General features: G+C 41.4%; 1 protein-coding gene across 8 annotated transcripts in view; it reads left to right on the plus strand.

Annotated features, from left to right (window-relative positions):
* Positions 1–21,624, plus strand: part of LOC143804992 (uncharacterized) — a 309,321-nt gene that overhangs the window by 161,224 nt on the left and 126,473 nt on the right. For all 8 annotated transcript variants that reach the window (XR_013221144.1, XM_077283692.1, XM_077283693.1 and 5 more), the window contains 3 exons: positions 5,838–5,979; positions 11,217–11,331; positions 13,178–13,307. Coding sequence is in view for 7 of the 8 variants with exons in the window: in XM_077283692.1 (XP_077139807.1) it covers positions 5,838–5,979; positions 11,217–11,331; positions 13,178–13,307 (387 nt within the window). In the remaining variant the exon portion in view is untranslated. The remainder of the gene's footprint in view (positions 1–5,837; positions 5,980–11,216; positions 11,332–13,177; positions 13,308–21,624) is intronic.

Below are 21,624 nucleotides of genomic sequence, written 5' to 3' on the forward strand. Positions count from 1 at the left end.
GTGAATACAAGGAAACACACAGAGAGATAGGGAAGGCTCAAGACTGGGATAAAAATGGACACAGGAATGGGACTAGGTTAAGACAGGGTCAGGAAAGGGACAAGGCACAGAAACAAGGACACAGGCTAGGTTACAAATCCCCACTGCGTGGCGGACACGGGAGTAACAACACAGGTACAGGCCAGGGTACGACGCCCCACTAGGTGGCAATACAAGAGACAGAGACGGGACCTGGCACCTCAGCAGCGAGAAACTAACTGAGGAAGAAAGTTGCTCAGGCACTCCCCTTAGGGGTGGGAATGCCTTAAGTACTTGAGGCCTCTTGGCAATTGGCTGAGGACACCTTAGGAAGATGCACACTGACACTACAAGAATCAGGAAGGTCCAGGGCCGCCGCCCTAAGCACACAGCCAGGAAGAAAGCAAATAGCTGGCGCAGGAGGCATGAGGCACACAGCATGGAGCCGGCAGTAGACAGAACTCACAGCATGACCCGGAATAGTGAGTAAGTTGGTGTGTTAGGCTACGTTCACATTTGCGTTGTGCGGCGCAGCGTCGGCGACACAACGCATGCACAACGCAGCATTTTGTGACACATGCGTTCATTTTTTGCATGATTTTTGGCGCAGAAAAAACTGCATCATGCAGCGACCTCTGCGCCCTGACAGTTGCGCCAAAATGACGCATGCGTCACAAAACGCAAGACAACGCATGTCCATGCGCCCCCCCCATGTTAAATATAGGGGCTGCGCCCGACCCTGCGCCGTACAACGCAAATGTGAACGTAGCCTAAGGCAAGTGGGGGATGGGAGCCCATGCAGTGATGCCAGCAGGGTTGTTACAATTATCTTGTTACTATTGGCCAAATAGAAATAGAAAAATTCTCCTGCGTCTCTGATTTGAACTTTTCACTCCCTGGCCTCACCTGCACATTCTTCATTAATTTCAAGTATTTTAATGTAATTTCAAGTCCCTTAATGGGAAGGAGGATGGGAAAAATACCCTATACTTTTAGGTAGATGGTGCTGCTTTAGAAGAGCTGTCTAAAATGAAAAGTCTGCGGTCACTCTGTGTGACTGCAGACTTGCGAACCGTCCCAGCACACTCCGTCTGTCCCGGGAATGGCGATCTAGTATGAGATATGCACACTCCTGGGCAGAACTTACCTAGTGGGCGCAGCCTTGCTCAATATTGAGCGGCTCTGCACCCACTAGGCGAGTTCTGCCTGGGAGTATGCATATCGCATATATGACCACCGTTCCCGGGACAGACAGCAGTGAATCCTCGCAGCGCTTAATGCGTGTGCGGGGACGATTCAGAAGTCTGCAGTCACACAGAGTTAGTGCAGAATTTTCATTTTAGACTGGACAACTCCTATTTCACGTTCAGAAAATCACTGAACATTCAGACTTCATTTTTCAAAGCAAATTTTAGGTAAACGTTTTATATTCTCTAAGTTTGTGGCTTTTAAAAAGCAAACAAACAAGGTAATAAGCACTTTTGGACACTATCCAAGAATTAACTTTACTTATTTTGTATACAGAATATTTTTATATGCTTCCATAATGAACTTTTATGTATTTGGATAGAGGCCTTTTACAATGTTAAAAGTAATGGCATTATCAAAAAAAAAACAAAAAAAAAAACAAGCTACTTTTATGCAGTAACAACAAAAAAACAAAATCCAGCTCCTGGTAAAAAAAATATTTTGGTTCAAGACTTTATTCCATCGAAATTTTAAAATAGTATTCAAGGCAAGGTATACAAAAAGTGACGCATTTCAAGTATGACCGTTCTTTGTCAAAGCTTGCTAAAATGGCTAGATGCCGACCTTAAATATACAGATGATCAACTTTAGCACCAAAACACATAATGATAAAATATAATAACGTGACACATATATGGATTTAATATGTAAAAATTAACACATTAAAGACGGGCGCTTATAGTCCACAATAAAGATCCCCTCCCTCAGACATCCCCATGCCCTATCACATCCCAACCCCTCACATTCTTCCATAATACCCCCCACCTTTGGGATCTCGCCACAAGAAAAAGAAAAGAACCACCAGGGGCAACCGAGGAGAAAGTAAACAACACACTAGGTCAAGCTCCATCCAAAAAGATTCCCAGACCTTTAGAATCTTCAACTTGTTCCGATATCCCTTGGATGCGGATTAAGTTAAACTGCTGAGTTAGGGTCTGAATTTTTGTCCAACTCAAGAAGCCAATTAATTCCGTTTATGCAGTTAAGTCCATATATATTTTGATAGCCCAAAGGAAATTGCATGGGAATAGTAGGTAATTGTTAATACAGTTGGGGGCTGCTGAGTGCCTTGGGGAACCATCCGTTCACATTATGGGTAAGCTCATGGGAATGACTGTTTGACTGCTTGATTGGGAGCATTGATGGAGTGTCAAACTCCTATATGCTGGCATTTGTATTAACAATTACCTACTATTCCCATGCAATTTCCTTTGGATGTACTAGTTTCCCTGTAGGCTACTCAGCCTCAGGGTGGATTGATTTAAATCACGCCGATTTAAATCATGATTTAAATCACGATTTAAATCAAAAGATTTTTTTCTATTTAAATCGGATCGATTTAAATCATGATTTTAATCATGATTTAAATCACTGATTTAAATCAAAAGGTTTTTTTTAATATAAATCACGATTAAAATGAGAAGTGAGAGCAGTGCGCATGTGCGCCCATAGTTACACGGACGAAACTAGGGGCAACGATCTAACGCCAGGGTGAGGGGGGGACCCCAAAGTAAGTAAAAATCTTTTTTGTTTTACTATATGGCAATAGGTAGGTGTTTAAAAGCAGCATGTCTTAATTGTATAAACTATTAATAGCCTCCACATTTTGTTCATACTGCCCCTTTAATTCCACACTTCTAGCTTGGTTTCACTTTTGGTTTAGTTTCTTTTTCCATTCAGTTGACATGCCCAAACTTGTTGGATAGTCAGCATCCTACAGAAACCTCTGGAAGAGCATGGCATTGTGAATGTTACACATATACAGCCTTTATTCTACTGAGTTAAACAACTCAGCTTTATCTCATGATGGAAGAACCTTTGGATGGTAAAATATTTTCCTCAAAAAGCAGTTTATTGAAAAAAATCCGATTTAAATAAAAAAAATCCGATTTAAATCAAAAAAATCCGATTTTTTTTTATTTTTTTTAAAAAAACATTGATTTTTATCCACCCTGCTCAGCCTACCTGTATGTTTCCTCCTTAATCTCCTTCTGTATTTGCTATAACAGCAGTTTACTGAATGTATGTGTTTGTTTTTTTTTGTAGAAATAAAGTATTATTTTATTTTATTCTGCTTGGTGGGACTGGTTTACTCCTTCCTCTTGTTTTATATGTTCTTTGGAGTTGTCCTGATAACCCAAAATTAGTAAGGGGGTGACACGAGCGTTCTCTCGACCCCAGTTATTTGATACGCTTATTGATTATTGTTTGGATACAATCGTTAGTGACAAGATCCATCGGATCTCCGTGTGAACATAGGTCACTTCACTAGATATAGAATAATAATACGTCTTGATGGGAAAATTTACAAAACCATACCTTTTGGATAACTTTGACATAAGATTTATTATTCAAATAGTAAATAATAATCACATAGTTACCACTTGTACCATTTGTCCCATTAGGGTCCTCCACACTGATTTTTATTTAGATTCGCATCACAGGAGATATTGGGTATATAAATCACAGGAGGGGCTGGATACATACAACCCCTGGCAAAAATTATGGAATCACTGGCTTTGGAGGATGTTCATTCAGTTGTTTAATTTTGTAGAAAAAAAGCAGATCACAGACATGGCACAAAACTAAAGTCATTTCAAATGGCAACTTTCTGGCTTTAAGAAACACTAAAAGAAATCAAGAACAAAAAATGTTGTGGATTTTTTTTTTTTTTATGTTGAAGGATCTTGTCGAGGTGATGATTAAAGCTTTTATAATTTTACAGTAAATGCTAGTGCTCATGCCTTCATATTAGTATTCTCACATACAGTCATATATTGTCAAATTTACATAAGTTTTATGATTTTATAATAGTTTTCCTGATTTGTTTGATTATTTTTGTTTATCCCCAAAAAAATAAGGTTGGCAGCCCTGATCATTTTGGACGTATGAAAGCAGCTTGTATCCATGTGGCCTTTTAGAGTCTTTGGACTCTATGAGCCAAAATGGAGCGAGTCGTCCTTGTATTAACTGGGCAGTAGAGAAGAATTTATTTTCTGGATTCCGGTCCAGCAGCCCCGTCAGTAGTCCGTATCTGGCAGATGAGCTCTGCAGACCACCTCTTTTCTGTTTGGATACCTGGCGCTGACTCTGATACGCAGGCTCGGCGTGACCTCATGACATTGCTATGGGCCTACTAATGGAAGAGATGCAGAGGACCCAAGCAGGATGGAGGAGTTCTTCAGTTCTCAGACTACTGATGTGGCTGCTGGACTTATCGTGGCTGCCGAGTACACATGAATTAGCCAATTTATGGGCAAAGTATTCTCAATTTTTCCTATTTTGTAGAGCCGTAATGCAATTCAAATTTCATGTTTGCATGCCAAAGTATGTTACTTTATTTTGATAGTTATATATCGAGATATAGCATTACATAGCAAAAACCTGCTGACAGATTATCTTTAATAGGTGTGGTATATGTGATATAGTAATTGTACATTTCATAGATCTTAGTTGTGCAGTAATAATTTTCTCATCTCGTACTGTACATCTCTTGCAGTATGATAAATCATGTTATTTCTTTGGAAGTGCTGAAATAATATGATCATCTTTGTGGTAGAGTATTTTAGCACATTTCTCCACAAGTAATTCTTTAATATGGTGTTACTGGAAAAACTCTCGTTATGAGTGGCTGTAACGTGAGCAGGGCAGCCAGAGGACACTGATTTCTCACAGTTCCTTGTCTGCCTATGAGCCGACACAAACTGATTTACAATTGTAGCACAGCCTCATTTACTGATTGTGGCTGGTGTAGACAGCACCCTGTAGTCTTGGGCATCTCTATTTCTGTTATTGATATCCCACTATAGCGCTCTGTAAAAATTAAAAAGAACCACATATTTCAAAAGACTTTAAAGGGGCTTCTCGTAATCTTTTTTAACCACAGGTTTCTAGTTGTTAAAAGTGTAAAACATAGGTTTACTCAGTGACCTCTGCTCCAACGCCGGCTCTCCCCCGCTACTGCCTGTGATTTTTTTTTTACAGGCTGCAGCAGTGATGTGACCACTGCAACTAATCCCTGGATTTGGTGCTTCATGGCATCTACTCTGGCTGAGGCACTGAGCCAAGTGATTGCATGCAGTGGTAAAGTGCGCTGTGGTTGTGGTTTTTCCACTAAAGGCTGTAAGCAGTCATCTGGAGCAACCTTTTGGAAAACTATGGTCTGAAAAAAAAATATTTACAAAAACCTTTGATTTATGCAGAGCCAGAATTTACTTTATACAATGGGAGTTGGTCCATTAGTTTGCATTCAATAGTAATATACTTGCTTGCTAGCTCTGTACTATACTACTACACTAAATACTGGTAGTTGGATATTTTTTGGGGTCAAGTTCATCTTTTTCTCCCATATGCTTCCATAGAAAACTGTAGACCCACATGTAAGAAACATTTTTTTATTTAAACGCAATTTCAGTTTTGTGGATTTTTTTTGTAATTGAAGTCAGTGAAGGAAATTTTACTGCAGGTTCTTAACCTGTTGGGTTATTATCTTTTGATATATACAGTTCTTTACAGTTTGACATTAAAAGTCTAATCCCTCTCTAACTTTCCCCCCAATGGTGAATATGAAGCCTGTGAATAAAGAACACTTATTTGAGCCATCACCGGGTTTGTCTGCTGAAATGTCTACACTACGTTCGGATCTAGAAGAAAAGATCTTGTCCATCATGGAGAAAGCACATGCTGCTGATTGCAGATCTTCACATCTCCAAGGTAAGCTGAAAAATATTTAAAAGGTAATTTGACCCAACCTTACGCGGTGAGGTCTCCGACTGCTACAATTGTACATTCCGCAGTATATGCCAATCAGAATATATAATAATTTACTTTGGAAATATGTTGGATCTGTTTTTTATGATATTGCGTCTTCTGAATGTCAGAAAGTCACAAAAATTTGTCCATACACCATCAAGTTATCGCCCCAATTGTAACCACAATCTAGTGAAATATGTCACGTCGCTTATCACTGTCACCATTATTTTTATGGAACACTCGTGAAGAGGCCTGTAAACTATTTTACATTTAACATTATGTTTATTCATGAGTAAAAGGACTCCTACTTCGATGGGCAAACATGTACCTGATCCGTGGTTGTGTAACAGCCGCAGGATATGCAGTGTGTACCCACCCTTAGTAAGGCTTAATTTCCATGTGTAAATCACAGTTCGTTCTAGTAAAGTGTGAGAAATATTTTAATTTTTCTGTAACTTGTTCTTTCCAGTGAGCATAGTCTTTTGCTATAATATCTGTCTGTCACTGACATTTACAGAAAATCTTTTTAGAGCACATAATTTGGTCCACAAGAACCCTGCCTCTCCCTCTAAACCCATTTTTTTTGTCACTAGTAAAATTTTCTAACTTTTTTTTTTACTCTAATCATTTAGAAAGCCCCCCTCCACCGTGTTTTCTTTATTGAGATGCAAATTTCATTGATCTTGGTGGCTTTCACTCCGTGCATCCAGGAATTATTGCCTAGTAATAGATATGGCATTTCCTGTTCCGTTCAAATCACTTTTCAGCAGACATGTTATCACAGGCAGGATTACAATGAAAGATGACATCTATATAGAGGTAACACTGGATTCATAATTCACAATAGGTGATGGTCTTGGCTCACCTCCTTCCCCTCCCTGTACAATGATCTCTGCACAGACCACAGAGTATGCCCACAACACTCCCTTTTATTGCGGTCCACAAACCTCTCCAGAATAGTTTATGGTCCATGTAACTGCCGTAACAACAGCTTAAGCAAGACGGACGCCCTATAATCATGTACAGAAAGTAGAATAAGATAATCTACCATAATAGTATAAAAACAGATTAGTAAAAAATTGATGTGTCATTACTGTGATAAAAATTAATATGATAATGTATATCATACGTTCCCTTTTAAGTTATATATGTATGCATTTCTTACCCATGGAAGCCCTCATAACAAACGTTTAGGAGTGATCTCTGATGTCTGAGACCCATTCACTAAAGACAATTAATAAAAGCTCAGTGAAGAGGATACGATTGGTGTATATTGTCTTTTTTTTTTTTTTTTTATACTCCCAGAGTTTGTATATAGGAGCAAAATGATGAAGTTCTGCCTAAGACTTATTAGGTCAACTAGTACTACATAAGTATGAGGTGCTGTCTCGGCTAACAGCAACATCATGGTGCTGGCATGCAAATAATTCCAAAAATGTCCATATTTCTATCGTTTATCCAAGAGATTTTGAGAAGTATGCGAAATAGTGTCTGTAAACTATGGATCAAATTCGATGAAGCACAAAAAATATTCGCTGCGAGAGACAAATGGATGTATTGTACATGAATATATATGTATTATACAACCCCAATTCCAAGAGACTTAGGACACTGTGTAAAATGTGAAGAATGCAATGATTTGTAAATCTCATATAGCCATATTTTCTCACTGCAGAACATCCATCACAGATCAGAAGGTGAAAGTTACTCATTTTTCTATTTTGTTTGAAAAAAATAACTCTTTAAGGCTGGGTTCACATTTGCTGCGTACGTCCTCTGCTAAGCCCCGCCTACTTCCGCATACTTCTGCATGCGTCCTGCATACCTATCTTTAACATTGGGTATGCAGGACATGCGGATGTATGCGGATTTGTCGTTTTGACACGCCCGCCGTCCGCACAAAACGCAACTTGTGTTCCCGTGTGGTCAGCGGGCGTGTCAAACAACGCATCCGCATGTAAAGCGTACCCAATGTTAGATAGGTATGCAGGAAAGATGCAGAAATATGCGGGGTTTAGCGGAGGACGTACGCAGCCCTCCGCAAAGCCCCCGAATGCAAATGTGAACCCAGCCTTAAGGCCCCGTCTCACATAGCGAGATCGCTGCTGAGTCACAAGTTTTGTGACGCAACAGCGACCTCAGTAGCGATCTCGCTATGTGTGACACGTACCAGCGATCAGGCCCCTGCTGCGAGATCGCTGGTCGTGTCAGAATGGCCTGGACCTTTTTTTGGTCGTTGAGGTCCCGCTGACATCACTGAATCGGTGTGTGTGACACCGATCCAGCGATGTCTTCACTGGTAACCACGGTAAACATCGGGTTACTAAGCGCAGGGCCGCGCTTAGTAACCCGATGTTTACCCTGGTTACCAGCGTAAATGTAAAAAAAAACAAACACTACATACTCACCATCTGTTGCCCGTCAGGTCCCTTGCCGTCTGCTTCCCACACTGACTGAGCGCCGCAAAGTGAGAGCACAGCAGTGACGTCACCGCTGCGCTCTGCTCTCACTGTACGGCGGCTCAGTCAGAGCAGGAAGCAGACGCCAAGGGACCTGACGGGCAACAGATGGTGAGTATGTACGGTTTGTTTTTTTTTTACATTTACGCTGGTAACCAGGGTACACATCGGGTTACTAAGCGCGGCCCTGCGCTTAGTAACCCGATGTTTACCCTGGTTACCCGGGTGCTGCAGGGGGACTTCGGCATCGTTGAAGACAGTTTCAACGATGCCGAAGTCGTTCCCCTGATCGTTGGTCGCTGGAGAGAGCTGTCTGTGTGACAGCTCCCCAGCGACCACACAGCGACGCTGCAGCGATCAGCATCGTTGTCTGTATCGCTGCAGCGTCGCTGTGTGAGACGGGGCCTTTAGAAATTGATGGTAGCAACACATCTCAAAAATGTTGGGACAGGGTTAACAAAAGGCTGGAAAATTAAGTGGTACTAATGAAAAACCGATGGAAGGTAAATTTTTAAGGCACACGACTGTATAAAGGAGCATTGTAGGGAGGCATAGTCTCTCAGAAGCAAAGGTGGTGAGAGGTTCACATATATGTAATCAACTAAGTCTAGAAATTGTGGAACAATTTCAGAAAAATGGTCCCTAACGTAAAATTAACGAAGAATCTATGTGCACTAGGGACAAGGTTGATGGTCAGTATTGGATGCTTTAAATCATCTGTATTGTATTGAAAGTAGGCATGATTTGGTCTTGCAAATCACTGCATGGGCTCAGGAATATTTCCAGAAGTCACTGCCTGCACCTTTTTGTTTGTATGCTTGATAAAGGCTGCATTGCTGCAGCTGAAACAACTCGTTTTGGGTTAATAAATCCACCTTTTTGCATCTCCTGGAGTGCTGCCATAACTTTTGTTTTGCTATACATGAGACAGATAGATGTAAGATAGATGGACACACAGATGTATGATAGATGGATATGTATGATCATTAAAGATTTACTTCTAATAACTCAAGAAATGTTCTGGATGAACCTGTAGGGTTGCTGGCCGTCCATCTTGGGTGTGTGGAATGCAAGGATGACTGTGGAGGTCTTTAGTCAGACCTCTTACTATAAACACATGCACTGAACCTCCCCTCCTCAGTGAGGGTGCGAGGTTAACATATCCTTTACAACACGCTTCCTTATGAGGAGAAGAATTCCTTTGCAATGCCTTGCTCAGACTAATCCTCCAGAAATCACTCGGCAGGATGACCCAGTAAGGATTGAGGAACCAGGCTGCTGTAATTTGTAAAAATCACCTTCCTCTTATCCCCCCACCACCTTCTTTTCTCCTCTACTTTGATAATGTCATGGTTACTGTGCTAGGAATTTAGAAACAGCACAGGGGGTTAACGCCCCATCAGCACAGTTGTGGCACCAGTTAAGTCTATTTATTTACTTCTTTAGGATTTTTCAGACAAAAAAAAAATTAAAACGTTTTAGTAGGTAAAAGTTGTATTTAAACAACCACCGCAGGAGTTCAAGACAAGCCTTGTTTCTTTTAAAGCAAACTGTTAAATTTGCATTAAGTGCATTTCCTCCTACCTTTAAAGAAAAGGGCCACAATAAAGCTGATCATATCATATATTCTGATATTTATTTAACGCTGATCATGCATACATTTATTATGACCACTATCGCTCCCAGCCTCCGTTCCTGAACATTTGCAATCTTTTGCAGAGCATACATGTCTGTGTTATAGAAAAAAGGGAATATTCTTCTGCTGGGCGCCTCCTGACAGCAGCTTTGGGTGATCATCATCACTTAATCGGGAGGCCCCCATACACATTATACTGTATGTCAGGTGCTGCTTCCAAAAGTGCCTGACATGACCAACTTTACTGTGCACAGTAAACTGTAAAAAAGCTGCACTCTATATAGACATATCTATGAGAGGATTAAGTCAAGGTCAGCTAAAAAAAATTCACATATCTTGTCTTAATTACAGATATTTGTGATGAAAGATAGGTCTAGTCTAGATGGACCAAGAATATATTTACTGGGATCCAGGCAACTCCATTGAGTACTAGGGCACACAGTGGTAAATCAAGTAAGGTCACATAAGCAATATTGTCCAATATGGATACAGTAAGAAAGTAGTGAACTGAATCACGCACATGTGACCCTCTCTTAAGTGGGCCCTCACATAAGGGAATAGATATGTGATGTGCTAAATGTGATCACATACAACAGTATTGTTCATAGAAAATAACAGAGAGTGATAAACGTAGTAGACTTCATAAAGCATGTGTGACCCTCTCTTCAATGGGCTTTCACGTGCATATAGAAAATATGCAAAAAAGCAAGGTCGTAGACCCCCCCCCCCCCAAAAATAAAACTAAAAAAAACTAAATACATTAAATAATAAATTAAATTTATGTAGCACCATTAATTCCATGGTGTTGTACATGAGAAAAGGGGTTACATACAGGGTTATAGATATCGTTAACAGTAAACAAGTAGTAGAATCAGTAGTAGTTATGTATCAATTAAATGCCAAAGTCACTTGCAGCAACATTATTGATAAATTAGCTCAATAATGAGGTGTGGTGCAGAAAGTAGGTAGGTTGCAGTTTAACTATACTTTATTTTTTTTTCTGCTGTTAAACCTAGTACTTTAAACATATAGCATAAATGTGATGAGGGTGATTTATCCATATGTTTTTCTGTGGTTTTTATATTTTTGCTTTTCCTTGGTAGCTGGAGCAGAGCTTCTCTGGAAGGAGAGCATGGAGTTGAGGAATGAATGTAAATCTTTATCTAAAGAAGCTGCTGAATTATTATCCATATTCAACCAGCAGAGAGCTGTACACAGGTACAACCGCCGTCTGTACGCGAATATACCGGATGACACACAGTGACTAATACTCTAGCTGAAGCACGAATATGCTGACACACAAGATATAAAATAAAGATGCAATATATCATTTGTGAGATGTGCTTCATATTTTTTCATATGTATAATAAGACTGTAAAGCAACTGTCCTATAGATGTAATGCAAAGGGATTTACGTGTGGAAAAAGTAATGACATTTTATTTTGTCCCTTGGGCAGTGTTCAGACAAACATTGCAATACACAGGCCAGTCATGTCTGCAGATATGATTGAGTGCATGTGCTGCTCAATGCCCTCGTCCCCATTGCAGACGGCTTGCAAATTTCATGCCATTGAAAGAAGGACTTTCATTGACAAACCGGAAGATATTAGTGGACGCTGCGATTTTTTTATTATTATTTTTTTGGCTCTGTCTGTACTAGCACATTTTCTTACGTTGAACAGTGTGCAGTCCGCTGTATACACAAAAGCAGGACAATGGACAATATTATTTTAATCTGAACATGGCCATAAAGTAATATGAGTAAGACTGCTTAGTGCAGTCGAAACGAGTTGACTGGGTCATGTCGACCATGTAAATTTTTCATTTGTATGCCCTATATTTTCTTTTGAAAAAGAAAAGGAAAATCCAGTCCTGCTGAGCCAGACTTCAATTTTTTTCTATTTTCCTCAATTACAAGAGCAGAGCTGAAGAAATACTCAGCATACACCCCACCTTTATCTTCAGTGAATTCTCGCACTGATGATTTCCGTTGACTGACAAAATCTCAGTCTTGAGATGCTGATGCCATTTAATTTCCTATAATATACGTTTAGTTGCTTTTGCCAAATCTTTAAGAGGCAGTTACAGTATATACCGTAAACAGTTTCTATGACTCTGTTGTTGTGTTTTTGCCAACTTTTTGACTTTTAGTACCTAATCAGCACCCCGAAGTTTCAGAAGTTCATATCTGCAGCCTTTCAGCTTTGTAGGCCGGGGTTACAATCCCACCAGGGTAACATATGCATGGGATTTGCATGTTTACCGGTTTTAAGATATTCTGGTAGCTCTACGGTATATATTCAACTTCTATGGGGTTTATCTGCCATTGTTTAACCATAAAAGTAGAAATGCAAGATTCAGAGGAAACCTACTAATACTGTAGGTTAATACATAGTATTGGATAAAAGGGTTTACTTGAGTGAGTTGTTCTGCAATAAACAAGCCCATGGCGTAAAAGTTTATTGTGTTTTTACTTATTCCATTGTGTTGTGTATTACACCCTGGTAGGAAGGAGGCCGTAATTGTCCAAAAGTGGGAAATGAAGCACAGATGTATTTCATGCAGGGCCCCTTACAAGTTTGTAAGGAAACTTACTTCCCATATGCAAGTATAAAAGCTCCAGCATTTACTATGCAAGACATTCTGAAAGTCTGCAAGTACCTACGGTATGGTGCAATTAGAAGTGGCGTCCCATCAATGCGCCTTATGATAGTGACCGGAAGATTGCTAATACATTCAAAGTGTCCCCATGCCTTATCATTTTATTGGCAGCACATCCCTTGTTTACACAGTAATGTGCTGCCGAAAATGATGATTATTTTTGGGTCCGGTATAAACCATTCGATTACTTGGCGAACAAGTGGGGTGATCGCCAGCATCTTTAAACGGATGGATATTTGGGAACACTAGACTAAATTCGCCATAACCTGTTTTAGTAATAATAACAATAACGGTAGTTACTGTTCAATGTGTGAAAAAAAAACTCTGTTGTGTTCTTGCATATGTTTTATTTTTCTCCTTTATATTGAATTTTCTTTTAATGATCTATTTTTATACTGAACAGGCAGCCAAGGAGACAAAGCTCACAGAGGACAAAGGCTGTAGGGAGCCTCCTAAGCACTACTGACACTAAACTGAGCGATACAGAAACACTAAGTTTGAGTCGTAAAAATGATTCCAGAGACCTTAACAAGGTATGCCCGCCCATTTGTCCTGGGTTTCTCTGCTGTATTTAGCATGTTATGTGATACAAAGTGTCAAGTATTACAGCTCCTTACAAGCTCTGTGTTGTAAGAAATTATAATATAGCACCCATGGGCTTTTGTGCATCCATTACACCTCTACAGGAGAAATATAAATCTTTGTACCTGTTAACCAGTAGATAGCTTGCAATTTTTTACCATTTTTTTTAGTTAGCCATTAAAAGGTATCAACCACTGAGGACTCTCAAGTCTCAATATTTTTCTATTTCACCTCTATGCCTCCAATTTCATACAAGGCAGAATCCTTTGGGTATTGTGTTTTAAAGATCTCTCCTTGATTGAAACTTTGCTTCTGGGAGGGAGAAAGTATGTATGGTAATATTGTGCAGTGCTGACCACCATACAGCAGAACACATACAATTATACATATATACGGATACAATAGCTTCATCAAACCATGATGTTCACCAGACAGATTTTCTCAGATGAGGAAAAGATGGAATAACATACATTTCTTCATTCTGTCTATATGTGAAAATTGGACGGCACGCAGATGTCATCCGATTTTTTCTCAACTGACTCATTGACATGTATGGCCAAGTTCAATCGAATTTACAGATGCAAATCGGGCGTGCTGTGATTTTTTTTTTCCACTGACAGACTCAATCCGGGGGAAAATTAGATATGTGCATGGCCTCATAGAATAACATTGGTCTGATTGTAATCCGATGTTTTGTCTGATCGCACTTGAACCACAAATACAATACTTCCACATATAGTGGGACCTATGCAATGAAACGATCACCACTATGGTACTCCTAGCCTGTCCTCCGATTGATTCCGGTTTCCGTACAGGAGGCGGAGTTTCTTCCCATAGCGCTGCACGTGAACTACAGGGAACACACACACTCTAGCTTTTGTACCAAGTTTCTTCACGCATGCGCAGCACTATGTCGCCCCACATCCACTCGGCTGATATTAATTTACAATTGGTAACTGCCCAATGAACGGTAGGGTCCTACATACTTAAACCGGCTCGCCCCCTGCCCTGACACGCCTCCAGAAGAAGCTAACGCGAAACGCGCGTCGGGGCAGAGGGACGCCGCGGTAATTGCAGCAGGCGAATATTTAAGGTAATATTCCTTCACTACTTCTTTCATTTGCCATGTTGGTTTTTTGCGGGGTCCAAAACAGGATATCACATTATTGAGCCTTGTCTCTTGGATAGTGATAGAGTTCTATTCACGGACCCCTACATCACTACATGGGCATGTAATAAGCTATATATACAGCATGTAGCCTGAGTTATTGTGCAATTATCTATGGCAGTATAGTCCCTTTTATTGGATTGTGCACCTTTCATTCATGTAGTAATTTTATATCAGATGTTTTATTATGCTTAATAAAATTTATTTCATTATAGTACCATAGTGGTGATCGTTTCATTGCATAGGTCCCACTATATGTGGAAGTCTTGTTGGGTGGTACTTATATCCTCCATATAGAGGAATTAGTCTTGGTGAATTATCGAGCAATAACGTGTGAATATATCCACAAATACAATAGTCTGCGCGAGCCCTTAGGAAAAGTCATCAATATCTCAACAGTGTGCAACACCTGTTACCCCCTGCTAATCCGCTGTAACCGGTGCTTGTCGGATGCTGCCGGAGCACAGAATCTCCATCAAAACTATAGTGGCCGCGTCCAAGTACTGCAGATACACCTCTTATTCACTTGAATAGGGGTGGATCTGCAATACCCAGCCGCAGCCACTATAGAAGTGATGGAGCTACTGTATTTCAGCAGCATCTGACAGCTTCCAACTGACACTGCTAACAGCTGATCAAGCTTCTATGAGGAGGTAAGTTCCATACTAGACCAGGGCAACGAAGTGGATGTTGACTATATGTACTTTTAAAAGGCATTTGATATGATACCACACAAAATGTTGGTACAGTTGTGCTCAAAAGTTTACATACCCCGGCAGAATTTTTGTTTTCTTGGTCTTTTTTCAGAGACTATGAATGATAACACCAAAACTTTTTCTCCACTCCTGGTTAGTGGTTGGGTGAAGCCATTTATTGTCAAACTACTGTGTTTTCTCTTTTTAAGTCATAATGACAACTCAAAACATCCAAATGACACTGATCAAAAGTTCACATACCTCATGCATTGCCCCCTCCAACATCAATGACAGCTTGAAGTCTTTTGTGGTAGTTGTGGACGAGGTTCTTTATTTTCTCATATGGTAAAGTTGCCCACTCTTCTTGGCAAAAAGCCTCCAGTTCCTGTAAATTCCTGGGCCTGAGTTGTCTAGCACGAACTGCGTGCTTGAGATCTCCCCAGAGTGGCTCAATGATATTGAGGTCAGGAGACTGAGATGGCCACTCCAGAACCTTCACTTTGTTCTGCTGTAGCTGTGTTTTGGATCGTCATCATGTTGGAACGTCCAAGTGCGTCCCATGCGCTGCTTCCGGGCTTATTGCAAATTTGCCTCCAGTATTTGCTCATAATGTGCTGCATTCACCTTTCCTTCAACTTTGACCAAGTTTCCTGTGCCTTTGTAACTCACACATCCCCAAAACATCAGCAATCCACCTCCATGCTTTACAGTAGGAATGGTGTTCCTTTCATCATAGGCTTTGTTGACCTCTCTCAAAATGTAATGTTTATGGTTGTGCCCAAAAAGTAAAATTTTGGTCTCATCATTCCAAAATTACTTTGTTCCAGAAGTTTTGAGGCTTGTCTCTGTGCTGTGTATTGTAGGTGAGATACTTTGTGGCATTTGTGCAGTAATGGCTTTCTTCTAGCGATTCCTCCATGCAGCCCATTTTTCTTCAAGTGCCTCCTTATTGTCATCTTGAAACAGCCACAACGCTAGTTTTCAGAGAGTCCAGTATTTCAGCTGATGTTATTTGTGGGTTTTTCTTTGCATCCCGAACAATTTTCCTCTCAGCTGTGGATGACATTTTTGTTTGTCTTCCTGACCGTGGTTTTGTTTTTATAGAGCCCCTGATTTTCCATTTGTTAATCACATTTTGAACGCTGCCTACTGGCATTATCAATTCCTTGGATATCTTTTTGTATCCCTTTCCTGTTTTATACAGTTCAACTACCTTTTCCCGTACATCCGTTGAAAATTCTTTTGCTTTCCCCATGACTCACAATCCAGAAATGTACCAGTGGCTGGATGAAAGATGCAAGAGTCTGTCGGAATCCCAGAAACTCACTCAGCTTTTATGCACATACACTGATTACAAGCAAACAGGTCACAGCTGAGGATGTTACTTTTAGTAGCCATTCAAACCCATTTGTGTCAACTTCTGTGCATGTTATCAGGCCAAAATCATCAGGGTATGTGAACTTTTGACCAGGGTCATTTGGATGTTTTGGGTTATCATTATGATTTAAAACGATAAAAATAATGGGATGCATTAAAAGAGGCAGAGATTCTCATGTAGATAACATAGGTTGTATCTATACAAGTCCGTAGTGCAGCCACGTCTCCTGTGTAGAAGAAGGACATAGCAGAACTTGAGCGGGTGCAGAGAAGAGCAACCAAAGTTATTAAGGGTATGGTTGGGCTCTAGAACCAAAACAGGTTATCAGACTTGTAGTTATTCAGTTTGGAAAAACAAAGGCTTAGGAGCGATGTCATTACAATCTACAAATATGAGGGGACAGTGCAGAGATCTTTTTAATGATCTTTTTACACTTAGGGCTGCGACTGGGACAAGGGGGCATCCTCTACGTAAAGAGGAAAGAAGGTTTAATCATAATCACAGTCGCAGAGTCTTTACTGTAAAAGTAGTGAGACTTGGAAGTTTCTGTCACATGATGCCGTAATGGTTGATTAACTACTAAAATTCAAGAAGGTTCTAAATGCCTTTCTTGAAAAATATAAAATTACAAATTATAATAATATAATAATAATTTTTATTTATATAGCGCCAACATATTCCGCAGCGCTTTACAACTTATAGAGGGGACTTGTACAGACAATAGACATTACAGCATAACAGAAATCACAGTTCAAAACAGATACCAGGAGGAATGAGGGCCCTGCTCGCAAGCTTACAAACTATGAGGAAAAGGGGAGACACGAGAGGTGGATGGTAACAATTGCTTTAGTTATTCGGACCAGCCATAGTGTAAGGCTCGGGTGTTCATGTAAAGCTGCATGAACCAGTTAACAGCCTAAGTATGTAGCAGTACAGACAGAGTGCTATTAACTGCATAAAGTGTATGAGAACATGATGCGAGGAACCTGATTATGTTTTTTTTTTTTTTTTATATTATAGGCCACACAGGGATAGTTAGGTTAATGCGTTGAGGCGGTAGGCCAGTCTGAACAAATGCGTTTTTAGGGCACGCTTAAAACTGTGGGGATTGGGGATTAAATGTATTAACCTGGGTAGTGCATTCCAAAGAATCGGCGCAGCACGTGTAAAGTCTTGGAGACGGGAATGGGAGGTTCTGATTATTGAGGATGCTAACCTGAGGTCATTAGCGGAGCGGAGGGCACGGGTAGGGTGGTAGACTGAGACCAGAGAGGAGATGTAGGGTGGTGCTGAGCCATGGAGTGCTTTGTGGATGAGGGTAGTAGTTTTGTACTGGATTCTGGAGTGGACGGGTAGCCAGTGTAATGACTGGCACAAGGTAGAGGCATCGGTGTAACGGTTGGTGAGGAATATGATCCTGGCAGCAGCATTCAGGACAGATTGGAGCGGGGAGAGTTTGGTAAGAGGGAGGCCAATTAGTAGAGAGTTACAATAGTCCAGACGAGAATGAATAAGTGAGACAGTAAGAGTTTTTGCAGAGTCGAAAGTAAGAAAAGGGCGAATTCTAGAAATGTTTTTGAGATGCAGATAAGAAGAGCGAGCCAATGATCGGATGTGGGGGGTGAATGAAAGCTCGGAATCAAGGATGACCCCAAGGCAGCGGGCATGTTGCTTTGGAGTAATGATGGAACCGCACACAGAGATGGCAATGTCAGGCAAAGGTAGGTTAGTAGAGGGAGAGAACACGAGGAGTTCAGTTTTTGACAGGTTCAATTTCAGATAGAGGGAGGACATGATGTTAGAGACAGCAGTAAGACAATCACTGGTGTTTTCTAAGAAGGTCGGCGTGAAAGCAGGAGAAGAGGTGTATAATTGGGTGTCGTCAGCATAGAGATGTTACTGGAACCCAAATCTACTGATTGTTTGTCCAATAGGGGCAGTATACAAAGAGAAGAGGAGGGGGCCTAGGACTGATCCTTGAGGAACCCCAACAGTAAGGGGAAGGTGAAAGGAGGAGGAACCAGCAAAACATACAGTGAAGGATCGGTCAGAGAGATAGGAGGAGAACCAAGAGAGAATGGTGTCCTTGATGCCGATGGAGCGGAGCATAGTGAGGAGGAGCTGATGATCTGTGTCAGTGTCGAATGCTGCGGAGAGATCCAAGAGAATTAGCATGGAGCAGTGACCATTAGATTTAGCTGTTAGTAGGTCATTAGAGACTTTAGTGAGGGCAGTTTCAGTAGAGTGTAAAGAGCGGAAGCCAGATTGAAGAGGGTCGAGAAGAGAGTTATCTGAGAGATAGCGGGTAAGACGAGAGTGGACCAGGCGTTCGAGGAGTTTAGAGATGAAGGGAAGATTAGAGACAGGTCTATAATTAGCGGCACAATTTTGGTCGAGGGAGGGTTTTTTAAGTAATGGATGTATGATGGCATGCTTAAATGAGGAGGGAAAAGTACCAGAAGTGAGGGAAAGGTTGAATATTTTTGTTAGGTGTGAGGTGACAGCCGGGGAAAGGGACTGGAGGAGATGTGACGGAATGGGTTCACTGGTGCAAGTGGTCGGGCGAGAAGATGCAAGGAGCCTGATTACTTCTTCCTCTGTAACTGGTTCAAAGTCAGAGAGTGAACTAGATGCAGTGGGGGAGGGAGGACAGTGCATGGTATGAAGAGATTGGGAAATGATTTCCTGTCGAATGTGTTCAATTTTTTATTTGAAGTAATTGGCCAGATCGTCAGCGCGGAGATCTGTGGTTGGGGCCTGCTCTCTTGGGTTGAGCAGGGACTGGAAAGTGTCAAAGAGACGTTTAGGGTTATTAGACAGTGAGGTGATGAGGGTGTTGAAATAGGTTTGTTTGGAGAGGTGAAGGGCAGAGTTGTATGTTTTTAGCATGAACTTATAATGGATGAAATCTTCGGGTAGATTAGATTTTCTCCACAGACGTTCGGCGCACCTAGAGCACCGCTGCAGGAAACGTGTTTGCAGCGTGTGCCACGGTTGTCGGCGTCTGTGTCGAGTTGTTCTAAGTATAGGAGGTGCAGCTTCATCCAGGGCACTTTGCAGGGTTTCATTGTAATGCTTCAGAACAGAATCAGGACATGAGGTGGAGAAGATTGGGGCCAATGAGGACTGCAAGTTCTTCATAAGTTTCTGGGTGTTAATGGCCTGTATGTTTCTATAAGTGTGGAAAGTGGGGGTGACCTGAGCGGGATGGCAGTTCTTGATAGAGAATGAAAGAAGGTTGTGGTCAGAGAGCGGGAGAGGGGAGTTTGTGAAATCACCCAGTGAGCAAAGCCGGGAGAAGACCAAGTCAAGGGAGTTTCCATCTTCATGCGTTGGAGAGTTAGTATGCTGCGAGAGGCTGTAAGAGGAGGTTAGAGATAAAAGGTGAGAAGCAGATGGGGAGAGGGGAGAAGCAATGGGGATGTTGAAATCACCCATGATAAGGGTGGGGGTTTCACAGGAGAGAAAGTGTGGAAGCCAGGTGGCAAAATGATCCAGGAACTGATGAGAGGGGCCAGGAGGACGATACACCACCGCCACTCGCATGGAGAAGGGGACGTAGAGTCTGACAGCATGGACCTCAAAGGAAGGGAATACAAGTGAGGGTACTTGGGGGATAACTTGGAAGGTACATTTGGGTGAAAGGAGCATACCAACGCCTCCACCTGCTCTGTTGTCTGATCTTGGGGTATGAGAAAAGTGTAGTCCACCATATGAGAGAGCAGCAGCAGCGGTGGTGTCTGACTGCTGGATCCAGGTTTCAGTAAGAGCCAGGAGATTAAGAGAGTTAGAAAGGAAAAAGTCATGAATGAAAGAGACAGAAGGCATGCATGGAATGACTGGCTATAACATGGGGGGCCGGGGTTTGGAGAGATGTCTCCTGCGACTAGGAGAAGGAGGATAGAAAGAGTGAACAGATGGTTAAGTGATTTGTGAGAGCGTCTCGTGTTGGATGGTGGGACTGAATGGATCTGCGCTGTTAAGCAATGTGAACAGAGCATGAGTGCTATACATAGGAGAGGCAAGAACAGAGGGGCCGATATGGATGGAGTGTAAAGAGTTTATGCAAGGGCGGTGAATGTGAGTGAATGCAGCAGCCAGGATATAGATTATACAAATACATATGGTGAGTATTTGTTCTGTTCCAAATGAATAGGGAATAGGTTTAGTTTTTCTTACCTGTCTCCTGCCCTGTCTAACTGCCATGTTATAACTGCCGAATACTTAGAAAAAACTACTTTGAATAAAAGTACACGAATAATAGTGCACGAATGCACCCCTGCATGAATGCATCCCCAAGCTATGTCTACATTTATAGAAGGCTAGCTCTTAGATCTCACTTTTTTTTTTTTTTTAGGGTGTTTCTCCCCCTCTCGTTACAAATCAATCTAACTCAGTTGAGACAGCAGGACACAATAATTGTAGTGATCAGATAAACAAATGTCCAGGTCTACATGGATCATAAACCCCTTTGAAACAGTTATGTGATCTGCATAGGGACAAGCAGAAGTGAGTTAAATATCTATAATGTTCTAAATATTCTATATATGTATCTAAATATTATGTGAATTAGTCTGATTGTCGTATGTGGAGTCAGGAAGAAATTGGAATTCATTTTTCCCTAATATGGAGCAATTGGTGTCTGCCTCATGGGGTTATTACCTTCCTCTGGATCAACATGTTAGGCTGTAGGTTGAACTTGATGGACTTAGTTTTTTAAGGTTGAAGGAAAACTTTTGAAACTTTAAGGGTAAGGGTATTGCACACCCACTGATCAGATATTGCTTGACTATCTTAACCCCTTCCCGACCTGTGACGCCACATAGGCGTCATGAAAGTCGGTGCCAATCCGACCCGTGATGCCTATGTGGCGTCATGGATGGATCGCATCCCTGCAGATCGAGTGAAAGGGTTAACTCCAGTTTTACCCGATCTGCAGGGACAGGGGGGGTGGTACTTCAGCCCAGGGGCCCGTGGCTACGATCGCTCTGATTGGCTGTTTAACTTTCAACAGCCAATCAGAGCAA

Source organism: Ranitomeya variabilis, chromosome 2, assembly GCF_051348905.1.
Source record: "Ranitomeya variabilis isolate aRanVar5 chromosome 2, aRanVar5.hap1, whole genome shotgun sequence".
Taxonomy (NCBI): domain Eukaryota; kingdom Metazoa; phylum Chordata; class Amphibia; order Anura; family Dendrobatidae; genus Ranitomeya; species Ranitomeya variabilis.